Source organism: Poecilia reticulata, chromosome 19, assembly GCF_904066995.2.
Source record: "Poecilia reticulata chromosome 19, P_reticulata-male-v2, whole genome shotgun sequence".
Classification (NCBI taxonomy): domain Eukaryota; kingdom Metazoa; phylum Chordata; class Actinopteri; order Cyprinodontiformes; family Poeciliidae; genus Poecilia; species Poecilia reticulata.
This window is the reverse complement of record NC_088848.1, coordinates 12,959,825-12,972,677: the sequence shown is the minus strand read 5'-3', so window position 1 is coordinate 12,972,677 and position 12,853 is coordinate 12,959,825. Positions and strand designations below refer to the sequence as shown.

Below are 12,853 nucleotides of genomic sequence, written 5' to 3'. Positions count from 1 at the left end.
TGGACAACTGAAAGCTGGACTGAATTAAGTCATAAAGATTAAATACTTATTTTTCACATCTTTACTGTTTATGAAAACAAAAAAATTGGGGTTCCTCATCCCTTCCCGTGAGCTGTTTGCATCTTGAGTTGCTGTTGATTGTTTTTGGAAAATAATTAGTCACAATCAGACATTTCTCTAAAACACTGTTTCAAAAAACTGAAAAAGAAATGGAAAAAAGAAAACAATTTCGAGTTAAAGTAAAACTATTTTTCACTTACATCCATTCATCGACTGCTTACTGTCTGATACACAGTAACATTCACATTCTGACCTCTGATGCTCCCGTTCTTTGTTTCATCCCCCCCACCAAAGACCGTATAAAACCTAAATAGCTTTTCAAACTGCCAGCCAAGTTTAGTTTTTACCCATATTATACACAGTTAATTCAGATTTTATCACTTGTTCGAAGCAAGAGGCAATTTTTTCTCCTTGCCGGTTGATTTTAATATGCTCCCCTGCAGAGCATCTCTCCCTCAGCCTGTAATCAGTGCTGGTGCAGTGGGGGTCAAACACAACTTTGTTACGCAGCTTGTTCAGCAGATGTAACTGCTCCCAGAGCTTGCCGGGCCTCGGGGATCAAAGACCACATGATGCTGGAAGAAAATAAAAGTAAGCCAATTATGCTGAATGGCTTTACGAGTGTCTCAAGGAAGCAGGAAGAGGAAGATAAGAGTTCAGTTTCAGAAAGTAATGAAATTGTTTTGGGGTTTTTTCTCCTCCACAAGCTTCCTGCGGTTGATGTTGTTCTTCTTTATCTCTCATTCACTGTCTGAATGCATTCCAGTCATCCTTATTCAACTCCCCGTCTCCCAGTGGTGTTGTGAGCAGCTGTCTGAGGCGCGTCTGTAACGATAACTTACCACGCATCCGGCACGGTGCAGGGATTTATCAAGCAGGGAAATTTGGACAAATCAGATATGTGCGAACATGCCTCGGTCTCTGTCTATTTTTTTATTTTTTATTTCTTGTTTTTTATGTTTGATTTCACAATACTCTTGTTTTCACTCTAACACAATTTCCTTTTCCATTACTATGCTCCAAAAAGAACTGTGATGCACTTGAGAAGACGCCAAGCTGGACTGCAGCTCAGAAACAACTCTGCTGCTTTCATACAGCAACAAGCATAGTTAAGTCTCGAACGCAATTAATGTCTTGTGGATGAAATCAAGGGTGATTTTGATTGACTTCTAGTTTTATCTTTCATTGGCACTTTCATCAATAATGATGTGGAGGATGTGTTTTTGATTGAGATGGAGAGACATGGGGCTTTAAATGTTCTATTTCTTACAAGCCGCTTCCCGTCTCTAATTTCAATTATTACAAATACATTGAATCTCCTCGAAATTAAATTAACAATGATCCAGACCGCTCTCTTTAATTAAAAAAAACAAATCATCCATGGACTCTTTTTTATCTCTTCCAGTCTGTTTCAACCAGAATTTGTCAGCTGTGTGCCTACCATGTTCTGTTAATCCAGTCGAGAGAGGACCCAGCTCTAACAAACACACACACACACACACACACACGCACTCACACCAAACTGGAGTGTTTTGGCATCTGTCACGGTGTGAGGAGGCCTAACCCTGCTCCCCTTCCCTGGATCCCCATTACATGTAGACAAACAGCCCCCGTTGGTTGAGGGTCTCCCCCGAAAGTGACAGAGCGAGAGAGAAAAGGTCAACAGAATCAAGCGGCTCACATCGCTGGCTAAGTTATGAGTCAAACTACGGGTAGTGGACAGATGATAGCGAAAGAAAGGTGTAGCAAGAGCAACAGGCTGCATGCCCCACTGTTCTATAGACAACTGCTGAACAAAAAAGCCCAGCACCAGCTCCTAGAGATGGAAAAGAGAGAGGGGGAAACAAGTGCTTCTAATGAAAATAGTCAGTCATTTTTTTGTTTTTTTTGTTTTTTACCTGAGGCACAAACTACAGATTTGTCAAACGATTTTGTCTTTGCCTCAGTGCTGTTTTGTGTTTGTGGGGTTCCTACACATTTGTCACAACAGAATTACATACGTTTCCACACTCAAGGGCAGATAACTCCAGAAGCGTGTGGGTGGATGTCTTTTTTTTTTTTTAATGTTCATCCAAAGACAAACATGGACAAAATATTTTCTTGTCCAGACTGAGAAGCAGAAACTCACTGACTGAGTTAATTAGCAGTAAAACAAATACTTTGAGCTCTAATATTTCTTGTCATTTACAGCCCACACATGTGCATGAATTCACTTTTGTAGCCTTGATTCATCAAACTTTGGTCTTATTCTCTGTAAGATTGTGTGTGTGTTTTTTTTTTTTGTTTTTTTTTTTTCGGTAGCACCTGCTGTTTGATATTACTAAAAAAACAATTACCTTTAATTATATACAGCTGGTTAGCCAATTACCAACAAAACAGCAGAAGGTCAAAATAGAAAATCAACAGATTAATCTATGATGGCAATTAATCTTGTAAATTATTGTTTTAACGCTGCTGTGCCACAGATGAAAATTAAACACATGGAAATTTGTTTCCTGAGATCCAATTAATTCAAAATGTTCAATCTGACTAATCAACTATTAAATAGAAGAAGAAATAAAACACCAAAAATACTAAAGGTGAGACACATTGGCTTGTTTTTATTTTGTAACCTTGAAGACAATTAAATTGTTAACAATTGTACTGTGAGTTATATATATATGCTTTAATGTAAGTCCTCTTTTGTACAAGACACATTTGCAGCGTCTTGCAGGGCTTTGCAAAACTATTAATGCCCTGTGATTTTTCATTTTGCTGTAGTACAACTGCATTATGCGTTGTTAGAATGTAGTGCACAATTGCGCAGTGAAATGACAAAAATATTTTTTTTTACAGAAAATTCTGAAATGTATGGCATGAATTTGTAATCATTTGTCTTTATACTTCTAATGAAAGTGAAACCAGCAACCTTTTGGAACTTACCTAATTACCAAAGAGAGCGCTGAAGTATGTAATTATAAATTACATGTATGTATATAAATGATCAATTCAGACGCCGTAGGTTTGTTAGAAAATATTAGTGGACAAGCGGCGCCAAGGAGACCAAAGAGCATGACCAGTTTGGCCGGAAATAAAGCTGTGGAGAAGTTTAAAGCAGAGTTAGGTTGTAAAACACAGTTCGAGTGCATTTGGACTCTGCAAACCATAATTTTCAGTGAAATGGGCTCACTACAGCTGATGCTTAATTTCAGTGACAATTGAGATACTAAACTTCACGTACAATTATAGAATAATTATTCAAATTTAAATTCATAAAATACTTATTAATCCCTCTTTAATCTCCAGAGTTTCATTCAAATTTAAGATGATTATTTTCACACCGTGACACAAAAAGCCGTCCAGCAGCTCTGTGTACGCAGCTTCTTGTCCATCTCTGATACACCTGACGACTGAATCATCTGTGTATTTCTGCAGGCGACAGGACTCTGACTTGTGCTGGTAGTCTGAAGTGTGCAGAGTGAAGATAAATGTTGAAAGAGAGTTCCCTGTGGTTCTCTTGTGCTCCTAACCAACCTGGTAAGACACACAGTCCTTCAGTCTCACAAAATGTGCTCCATTTGTCAGGTAGTCACTGTTCCAGGTGATGGTTAAGGCCTCCAATTGTGTCTACTGGAAGTTTTTATTTTTTTGACAAAGCAAATCAGGCTGATTTGTGTGAAATTCCCTGGATAAATCAAAGACCACAGTGCTGCCTGCTTTGTGAGGATGATAGTAGGTTTGTTGAAGCAAGTGTCTTCAACTCCAACTGCACGGTGAAAGGCGCTCGGGTGGGCCAACAGCAGACTCTTCAGGACCTTCTTAATGTGAGATGTCAGGGCAGCAAGCGCATGGTCGTCGACGATTGACGGGTGAGTTTTCGGTTGTTTTTTTTACTTGAAGAAGGCAGAATGTGTTCCACATCTACGAAACCTTCTCTTGGGTTAAGCTAAGGTTGAAAAGGTAATACATAATCCCACAGAGCTTCACTGCAAAGGCTTTTAGGAGTCCATGACTGAGATGGAACATAACACATCTGAGGTGTGACAGAGAAGCTGTGAGTCAAATGAGTGTGGGGTGTCTGGTTTGGCGGGGGGTAAGAGAGAAGCGAGCCAAGTTTGTTCCTGAACTGAACCTACTGAAGAATGAATCTGTTCATTGGCTCTGATTTTATCTGCTAGTATGATACTACCAGTATAATGCTAGTTGAAAATACAAAACCCAGCTGCGGTGGATGGAGGACAAATCAGCCTCTGAGTTTGGATGTACTCACCACTTGCTAGCTGGCATTCAAAGCTCGATCTGAAGAAGAATCGTTTCTGATGTTTGCAAACCTGTACCGACGCTTTAAAATCAACATTTATTCTGACAGCTCCCTGTTTTTTCTTCAGCCAAGTAAGCCCACACAAACTCATCAGTTTTTACCCAAAGCGCAGGATCAGGACTGTACGGATGATCCGTGGTCATCGTTGCACCTGGCGAAGAAGATCGGCCTTCCGCCGTCTTTAACTCCGTATGCGCCAGATCAGACACAGCTCCAGATTCTGGTGGGATCGTAGAATCACTGTTAGCGAGGCTAACATTTTGAGAAGCGTAGAGGGATGGTGGTTCTGTTCCATGTCTAATATGAGTTTTAAAAAAACTTGGATATTGTTTTTTTAATCACCTCCTTGTCGCGCTCTTGTTTTTCTTTGGTTCCTGCGCTCCGCTGTCATACTTTCTGTTGTCCATCTCTTTTTCTTTTCCAACTACTCTTTAAATCGCTGCCTGCTCGTATAGCCAGGAAGCCTTGGAGGTAGATGTTTGGCGGACAGTTTGGTGTTTGGTCTGAGTCAGACATATGTAACCCTGAATCAGTGAAGAATATAATTCTGGATTCCAGATACTATCGCTGAGTACTTGTTGGGGCTTGGAGTTCATCCAACTGGTTGGCCAGTGATCACACATCACCCATTATGATTGATGGAAGAGATTGTTTGAACTTTACAATGACAAAAAATGAAAATGTATTTTAAAAAAGTGATCTCACTGGTCATTAAACAGTGTCATGTGTCTTTCCACTAGAGGAGTGAATCTGTTAACACATATTGTACGTATGGTATCTTTGAATGTGGTTTTCAGACGGAAAGTTTGAAGCATAAGGTGCCCACATGCCAACATGCAATTCTTTTTGAGGTGTGCTGATTCAATAATACAAAATAAAAAAAAATATTTAGTCACCTATGCTAATTTTTTTTTGTCCTTCAGATTCTGTAGCAGAAATAAACTGTTTTGTGTCCTGATTTATAGAATGATATAAGACTCAAATGCAGAGCAGACTGAGGAGTCGAGTAGATGTTGCATATTAATATTACTTAAAGTTGGTAAATAAAGCACTTTTAAAAACCAAGGAGATAACAGGAGATTGACACAGGGCAAAAAAACTGAGCATAACAGGAGGAACCAGCAAGGAGTGAGTAAGATAGAGGAGATTGAATACTGGGAGAGTCAGTGCTGGAACAACAGACTGGGGCTGATTGGCTAATAGACTGTAGGTCTGAGGGAAGAGAGCAGGAAGCAGCCTGAGAAGGAGAGAGAGAGAGCGAATCAGAGAGAGAAAAAGAGAGAGCGGCACAAGGGGTCGAAGGAGAGTAACGAACAAAACTAGAAAAATAAATCTGACTAACAAAAAATAACAAAACTCAAGGACTAAATAATAAACCTTGTCTAACTAAAATTAAAAGTAGACTACACCAGGTAAAAACAAAATCATTGCTGATCAAATCAAAAATAATAATTAAGGCAAACACAGATGATCAATGAATAAAAACTACAAAACCAGAAAAACCCAAAATCCTGACAATTTTGGGTTGAAAAATACATTTAAGTTTTTACAATGTTCTAAAATTATATGAAGTACAAATAAACACAACATGAGCATACAGTAAAACCACATATTAGAGAGTAATTAAACACAAATATTATATATATATATATATATATATATATATATATATATATATATATATACAGGGTGGGTTTGTGGCAAATTCTAAACAACTGTACACAAACTCAGACACAGGCTTTGACTATTTGGTAGTCCCTGTGACTAATAGGAAATCCATAGCCCACTGACAGGAACCAAGCATCACAAGCAAAGGCCATTAATTGATCAGCAGCTACAGCAGATTACTTGGAAGAACTGTGATCTGTTCATGCCAGAGAAGTCCGCCAGCCAACTCCTCCAGGTCAGCCGTCTCTTGATTCTTCTACAAGCCTGTTGCAATGCAGTGCAGATAAATCCATGCCAAAGTGCCAATACAAAGTTTCAGGAAGAAAAACAAGAGGCAGTAGACTTAGTGAAGTGTTGTCAGAGGTAAAACAGCCAGACGAAAGGTTCTGCGTCTGCATCCAGTGACAAGCTCACCCTCTTGCCAGCAGCCCCAACATTTCCTGGCAAATGCGTGCACTGACGGATGTTCTGATTATACACCACATTAAGTCTCCAGAATAACACAACAAATCACACCAGCTTAATAGGAAAGACTTTGCCAAATGCATTTCTGTTCAATAAGGGAGGAATAATGACATTTAGTACTAAATAATTATTTTCATGCTTTGTGCCATGTTTTTCCATCGCAATACAACAAAGACATGATTGTCTAAGAGGAACGGATTCATGCAGTCTTAATAATCAGCAGAGATATGAGACAAACACGGACACATTTTTGAATATGGAACAGGAAGAAATAGATTGAAGTCTGTGTAAGAACGGTAGCATAGCAGTGGAATCTGCATGTTTTGGGTGTACTGTCAGAGACAGAATGAAAAATCGTTCCTTTCGCCAAGACCAGCAGCTGCAAGGGCCACGTGGCAGAGAGAGAGCAGTCATGGTGCCATAGCAAGACATTGCCAGGGGAAGTCTGGCAGCTTGGAAGCAAAATATGGAGTATTCATTAAGTTGCTGTAGGTTTCCTTTACACATCTAGCTCCCAGTTAGTGTGTTGTGCTCACATATAATTATACTATGGTCACAGCATTCACCCATACGGTGTGTTTGACTTATTGCTTTTTCTTAACTACAACAATACACTTATACTACTGCAACGCAGAAGTGAACCCCCAACTGAAATACATAATTTACTGGATTTCTGTTGTCTATAAGTCATTTTAATGCACGAAAAGGCTTTGATCTAAACCATTGCCAACCAGTTTGCAGTTGTACCATATGCTTTAAATTTCAAAAAGTGCTATAAAAAAATGCATATTTTCCTTCCACTGTAAAAATGTACAACAAAAGCTCTAATTCTTACTAAAATTCCAGTAAAATACAATGAAATTTGTTGTTGTTATGTGATAACATGAAAGTTCAGTAGATAGCTGTTCTTTTGCAAGGTGCTGCATTTTTAGTAATATCTGATCAGAAGTAGGAGCAGCCAAGAATTGAGAGTAGCAATACATTGATATATATTTTACTCAAGTATTAGTAAAAGGTCATACAAAACAAAATTACTCAGGTAAAAATGTATTTTGGTAAAAAGTCTTCTAAAGTAGCATATTTTACTAAATAAAAAACACTTAGAGCAGAAGAAAATTATTTCCAAATCTAATTTCATTCACAAAAACGCTACTGAAACCTTTTCTTGAACTAGATTATATATATTAGAACAGTGCAAAGTGCTTCCTTTAAAATATCATTTACTAGCATCACTCATCCACCAAAATGCTCATCAGGCTCAAAAGGTAGGAAAAGACCAAGAAACAATGAAGCTTGTGTATAAAAAAGTTTTTAAAAAATTGTTTACTGTGTGTATTTATCTGGGGAAGATGGGGTACTGAAGTACTTACTTTAAAATAATATTACTCAAGAAGAAAAAAAGTAGAGTAGAAAAAATCTCCTCATAGAACTGCATTTTTTATGTAATGAAGTAAGCATAACAGAGTAAATGTAACTATTTCAGTATCCAATGGAAAACAGTGCTCATACAACGGAACACATATTTTTATAAAGATCTTTGCAACACACAAACATTCTGGTTGCACTGCAAGGTTCCTCCACTTTGGTCTTGGCAAAAAAAAAAAAATCACTTATGAATTTCCTATTTTATGATATGGTTCAGGATGTAGCTAAGAATTTCAGCAGTTACAGTCCACATGTTAAAATGCACTGAAAAAATGGGAAAATATCATAGTTTGGATAGATAAAGTTACAGAAAGTCTCCACCATCAGTATAAAATTTATTAGAAGTTCGATTGGCTGGAAGTGACTGTCACATATACTTTGGATCCAGCTACGTTTTACACTCTCCTCTTGCTCTGGTGTGATTCGAGACAAGCAGAGAGATGGACCCCTGAAGAGCCTGCAAATTAAAGTTATGACACCTGAAGAGGGGTACCGGGAAAAGGGAAAATAAGGGGAAATCAAAAAGTAGAAAGGTAGGATACAGACTGTGTTACAGTGAAAATGGCATCAGTGGCTGTCCCTAACTTTTTTCCCCCCAGTCTTCTCCTTCCCATCTCCGTTCGTGCTACTCCTCACTGCAACTTGGTCCAATTACAGAACCCTTTCTTACAGCAATATTGTATTACAAAGCTGTGTGTATGACAATTGACTGTACATCTCGATCCGATCCTGAAGAGCACTGTTTTTTGGAGAGTGCTTTCATCAAGGTAAAATTTGTGTTTTGCTGCTAATCTCTGTAGCGCTTCCTCGATCTCCCTTCACCCCACTCCCCCCACTGGCAAGGCTTTGATGCCTCTACGGAGTAAACGCTACTGGCATGAATCAAATTCAATTAAATGATTTTCAATAAGAAAGGCTGCCAGTTATCAACAGTGCTCATTTGCACACTGTGACCTTGGTAAAGTGTGTGTGTGTGTGTGTGTGTGTGGTATTAGCATTTTCTGAGCTGCAGGGTAGGAAGTGAGGATGAAGAACAGCTAAGAACGCACAGTGGGTGTTACGGCTTCAGATGAAAGGGAGGAAGGGCCCAAATGCATGACAAGGGAGGAAGGGTGCAGGAAGGGGGGGGAATGGCTTTATTTAAGCTGATGCACAACTGCAAAAATTAGGCAGGCTAACAAATACACAGGAGGAGGGTGACGCAGGAATTCCAGGAATAACAGAAAGATTTGGAAACTAAATGAGCCACTAACAGCGAATGTTGAATAGAATCGCATAGGCAGCGTCGGCAGGGAACACAGACAAACTGACAGCTGAAAGGGCAAAAATGCTGGACTCCAGACAGCACACGTGGGGGACTAATTGGTAACTGAAACCAGAGTGAGAAAAAAAAAAAACTGTCAAAAGGGCACAAAGACATAAGGTGACACAACACAAGAGAAATAAGGAAAACAGTCTTCAAAATAAAACTGTACAGCATAGAACACCTCAGATCTGACCTTTTACCCACAAATGTCACTTTCTTTACGTCCCTTGAAAAGTTTCATTGTAGGCCACAAAACACAAAAATAATCTCTTACTCTACAGCAACAAAGTCTAAGAATCTTTTAAATATTGTTGTTTTTATGACGTCAATGCGTTATAGTCCGAAAAACAGTCTGGTGTGAATGTCTGATAATACTTGTCAGAAAGCATCTCGTGCACTAATGATCATACGTGGCTAATACATACATTTAGCAGGTTTTAACATAGTTAATGATTAATCACCTTGAAGTAAAGGCTAGTGTGCTAAACCTATGATTAGGAGACGTCTTTTTATTCATTGGAATAGTTGCGAGTTTAATCACATTGAGTGTGAAAACACCTCCAGTCAAGGAATACTTTCCTCTATGAGAGCAGATTTATTTTTTTATTTTTACATTCATGGTATTACTTGTCTAAAGAATGTGGTTTGACAATTATAATCCTTGTTCTTTACTAGTTACCTAGCACGAGACGGCCTGAATTACTTCTATGTTTGCGTCAAACTGGCTGATAAGGCCCTTGTGACAACTCCTCCCTCTGAAACCTTTGTTGCTGCAAGCTGAGAAGAGTTTTCTTCTGATGCCTTCAAGAGACACGAACAGCCTACAAAAACCAGAACTGATCACCCTCTGGGTTCAGTTTTGCAAAAAGCTATTGGCTATATGGGTTCCTACATTAGGCTAAGTTGGTATAACGTTCCTCCAAGGTTTATGCTTCATCTTTCCTTTGAGTCATGCCGTTCTGAATCCAAAGAGGGGATCCAGGGCTGTGGAAAATAACACTGAATTTAACAAACAGTCTTCCAGTCTCCATGTGACCTTCTGGCAGAAACTCCTGCTATTGTGGTGAGTTTTCCCAGTCAGCCAAACTAATAAAATGGGAAAGTGCAGTTGCATGATTACAAGTCCAACCCAGTGCCATTTTCAGTCTAACTAATCCTAAAAAGAAGCAAGGCATGGCATTGGAAAATAACAGCATTATGTTCCAACACCAGCTGTAGTTTATTACTTTCTTGTATTTTGAGTGATAAAAAAAAAAAAAATCTAGCATTTCCACATAGATCACATGAGCTAAGTTCTTACAAAGTCTGATTTCGTCTTATTTTACATAATGACATCTAACAAATTATTGAAGTGTGAAAATATCATACTTCAACATTCTCTAACAGACACAGACTTATCCATGTAAGTTTCTATGGAATGTAGAAAATGACTAAATAAACCCTGTACTTTCTTAGGCTTCTCATTAAAACAGTTGAAAACAAAGAACCCGTAACATGGAAAGTCTTTGTGGTTTGACGTTAAAACAAATGGGCCGTGACTATTTGCAGCAAAAACAGAAGCTATCCAAAAACTGAAACATGCAGCCGTGCTTGTATGCTTTTAGACAAGGATCTAAAATTGATCAGCATTCGTTCAAATTTTGCAAATACATTACAAATAAAATAGGTTGCATATGAATATAAATGTAAAATGGATGGTGACAAAAAAGAACTTCAATATAAAACTTTTTTTTAATAAAGAATAATATTGTTCAAGATATATAAAATCGCATCTAAGTGGGACCAGCACCCTTTTTTTTTTTAAAATAATCAGATGAACTAAAGAACCCAGCCTTGTCAAGATCTACTGCAGCCAGATATTGCTTAGAATCTCTGGGCACTTGTCTCACAGTGTGATTCAGGGTCAGGGTATGATTACTGATGAAGAGGAGCTGATAAGAAAGATTCACTCTAACTAAGGGCAAGGTCACCTCCCACTGCGGAGAAATGCAGATGTGATGAGACGGGGATTAGAGACTTTCTACTGCCCACACATGCAGGTACACACAGGAAGCTGGGTTCCACATAGGAACGGTGGTAAAACACATCCTTTTACACTGCCTACCAGAAGTACTCCATCCCTCTTAGCATGTCAAAACTTTCTCTCATTACATCAAAAACACTTCAGAGTGGTTAATTGGTACTTTATGTGACAGACCAACACAAAGTAGAGCATAAGCATAAGCATGCAAAACGTGTGCTTTTATTTTTTACTTCTACAAATCTGTAAACCAAGTTGTGCATTTCAGCCCACTGAGGTCAACATTTTGTAAAACCACCTTTACTGTTGTTGGAACTGCTAGTCATTTAGCATACGTCTCTTCCAACTTCACACAAGTGGAGACGTTGTGAACACTGCTTTTCAGATTCTTGATTGACTTTGATTCAAACCACCTGGCTGAAGCACGGGTGGCATCTTCAAGGTTGTTTTCCTGCTGGAAGGTAAACGTCCGCACTGATCTAAAGTCCTTGTAGCTTCCAGAGCATTCTCTTCCTGGAGGTTAATGCTAGAAAGCCCACCCAAAGGGAACCACCTCACCTGACTCCTTTCAATGTGGAGAATTAGGGATTTTACGCCAATCACCTTCAAGAAAACCAAGCGCCCAGCCATCATGCAGTGGAAAGTAATTTCATTTGTTTGTTTTCGAAATGTCCCTATTTTGTTCATGATCCAAATTTTATGACCATAGATGATGGTAGAAATGTGGACCGATTGCTGAAATGAGGGCCTTGCCTTTCAGCTCACCTCCTAGATTAAGTGGATGGCTGAGTTTTGGTAGGTTTGGAGGTGTGCTATACTCAAGGAAACTTTTGCAAAGAACTATAGCTGATGATGTAATCTCTAAATTTTAGACCAAACTGAAAAAAGACCTGAAATATCTTTTGCACATCACCAATGATGATGTGCTTGATCACGTCATTATAAATGAGCAGCACTCCAGTGACTTTAAGACTAAGACACTCTCTTGATAAGATACAAAAAAAAAAAAAAGGACCATACTTACATGCGACTGCTAGGCGGAATCTTCCGTCCATCTCTGAACCAGGTAACTTGCGGCTGGGGGAAACTCCGAATCCGTGGTGCTGGAATAACGGCGCCCTCCCCCTGGGAGACAGACTGAGTGCGCTCACCCTCTTCGAAACTGCCCATAACTAGAAGGAGACAAATAAACCACAAAAACAAAGTCAACCAGGGCCAGGGGGCATGACAGGTAACACAGGAGTGTTGAAAAGCCACACATATAGAGTCACTGAAACAAATGCCGCTCTCTTTCCTTTGGTGACCTCAGGGCTGCTGCCATTTGCTTTGAGCTCTAAAATGTTACTTTGACAGACAGAGTAGAGCTGTTACTATGGTTTCCACATCAAATCATGAAAGGCTTTTTCAGAGGCAACATGTAATGAGTCACAAAGGGACATTAAGGGGAAGCTAAATTGACTTTACGTTGGATCTTATTTTTCTCCCTTTTCCATAGCTTTATTTCTCACATTTGTTTCATATTTTGACTTCTTAAGAAAAAAAATACTGCAACAATATTCCTGGTGCTTCAAAGACTGGTGTTAAAGGAGATCTTTGGGTTTGTTTCCTT

The 12,853-nt window shown here is 39.0% G+C and overlaps 1 protein-coding gene across 6 annotated transcripts in view; it reads right to left on the bottom strand.

Annotated features, from left to right (window-relative positions):
• sdk2b (sidekick cell adhesion molecule 2b) overlaps positions 1-12,853 on the bottom strand; it is a 308,341-nt gene that overhangs the window by 73,570 nt on the left and 221,918 nt on the right. For all 6 annotated transcript variants that reach the window (XM_081601026.1, XM_081601024.1, XM_081601027.1 and 3 more), the window contains exon 4: positions 12,269-12,416. In XM_081601026.1, coding sequence (XP_081457152.1) covers positions 12,269-12,416 — 148 coding nt within the window. The remainder of the gene's footprint in view (positions 1-12,268; positions 12,417-12,853) is intronic.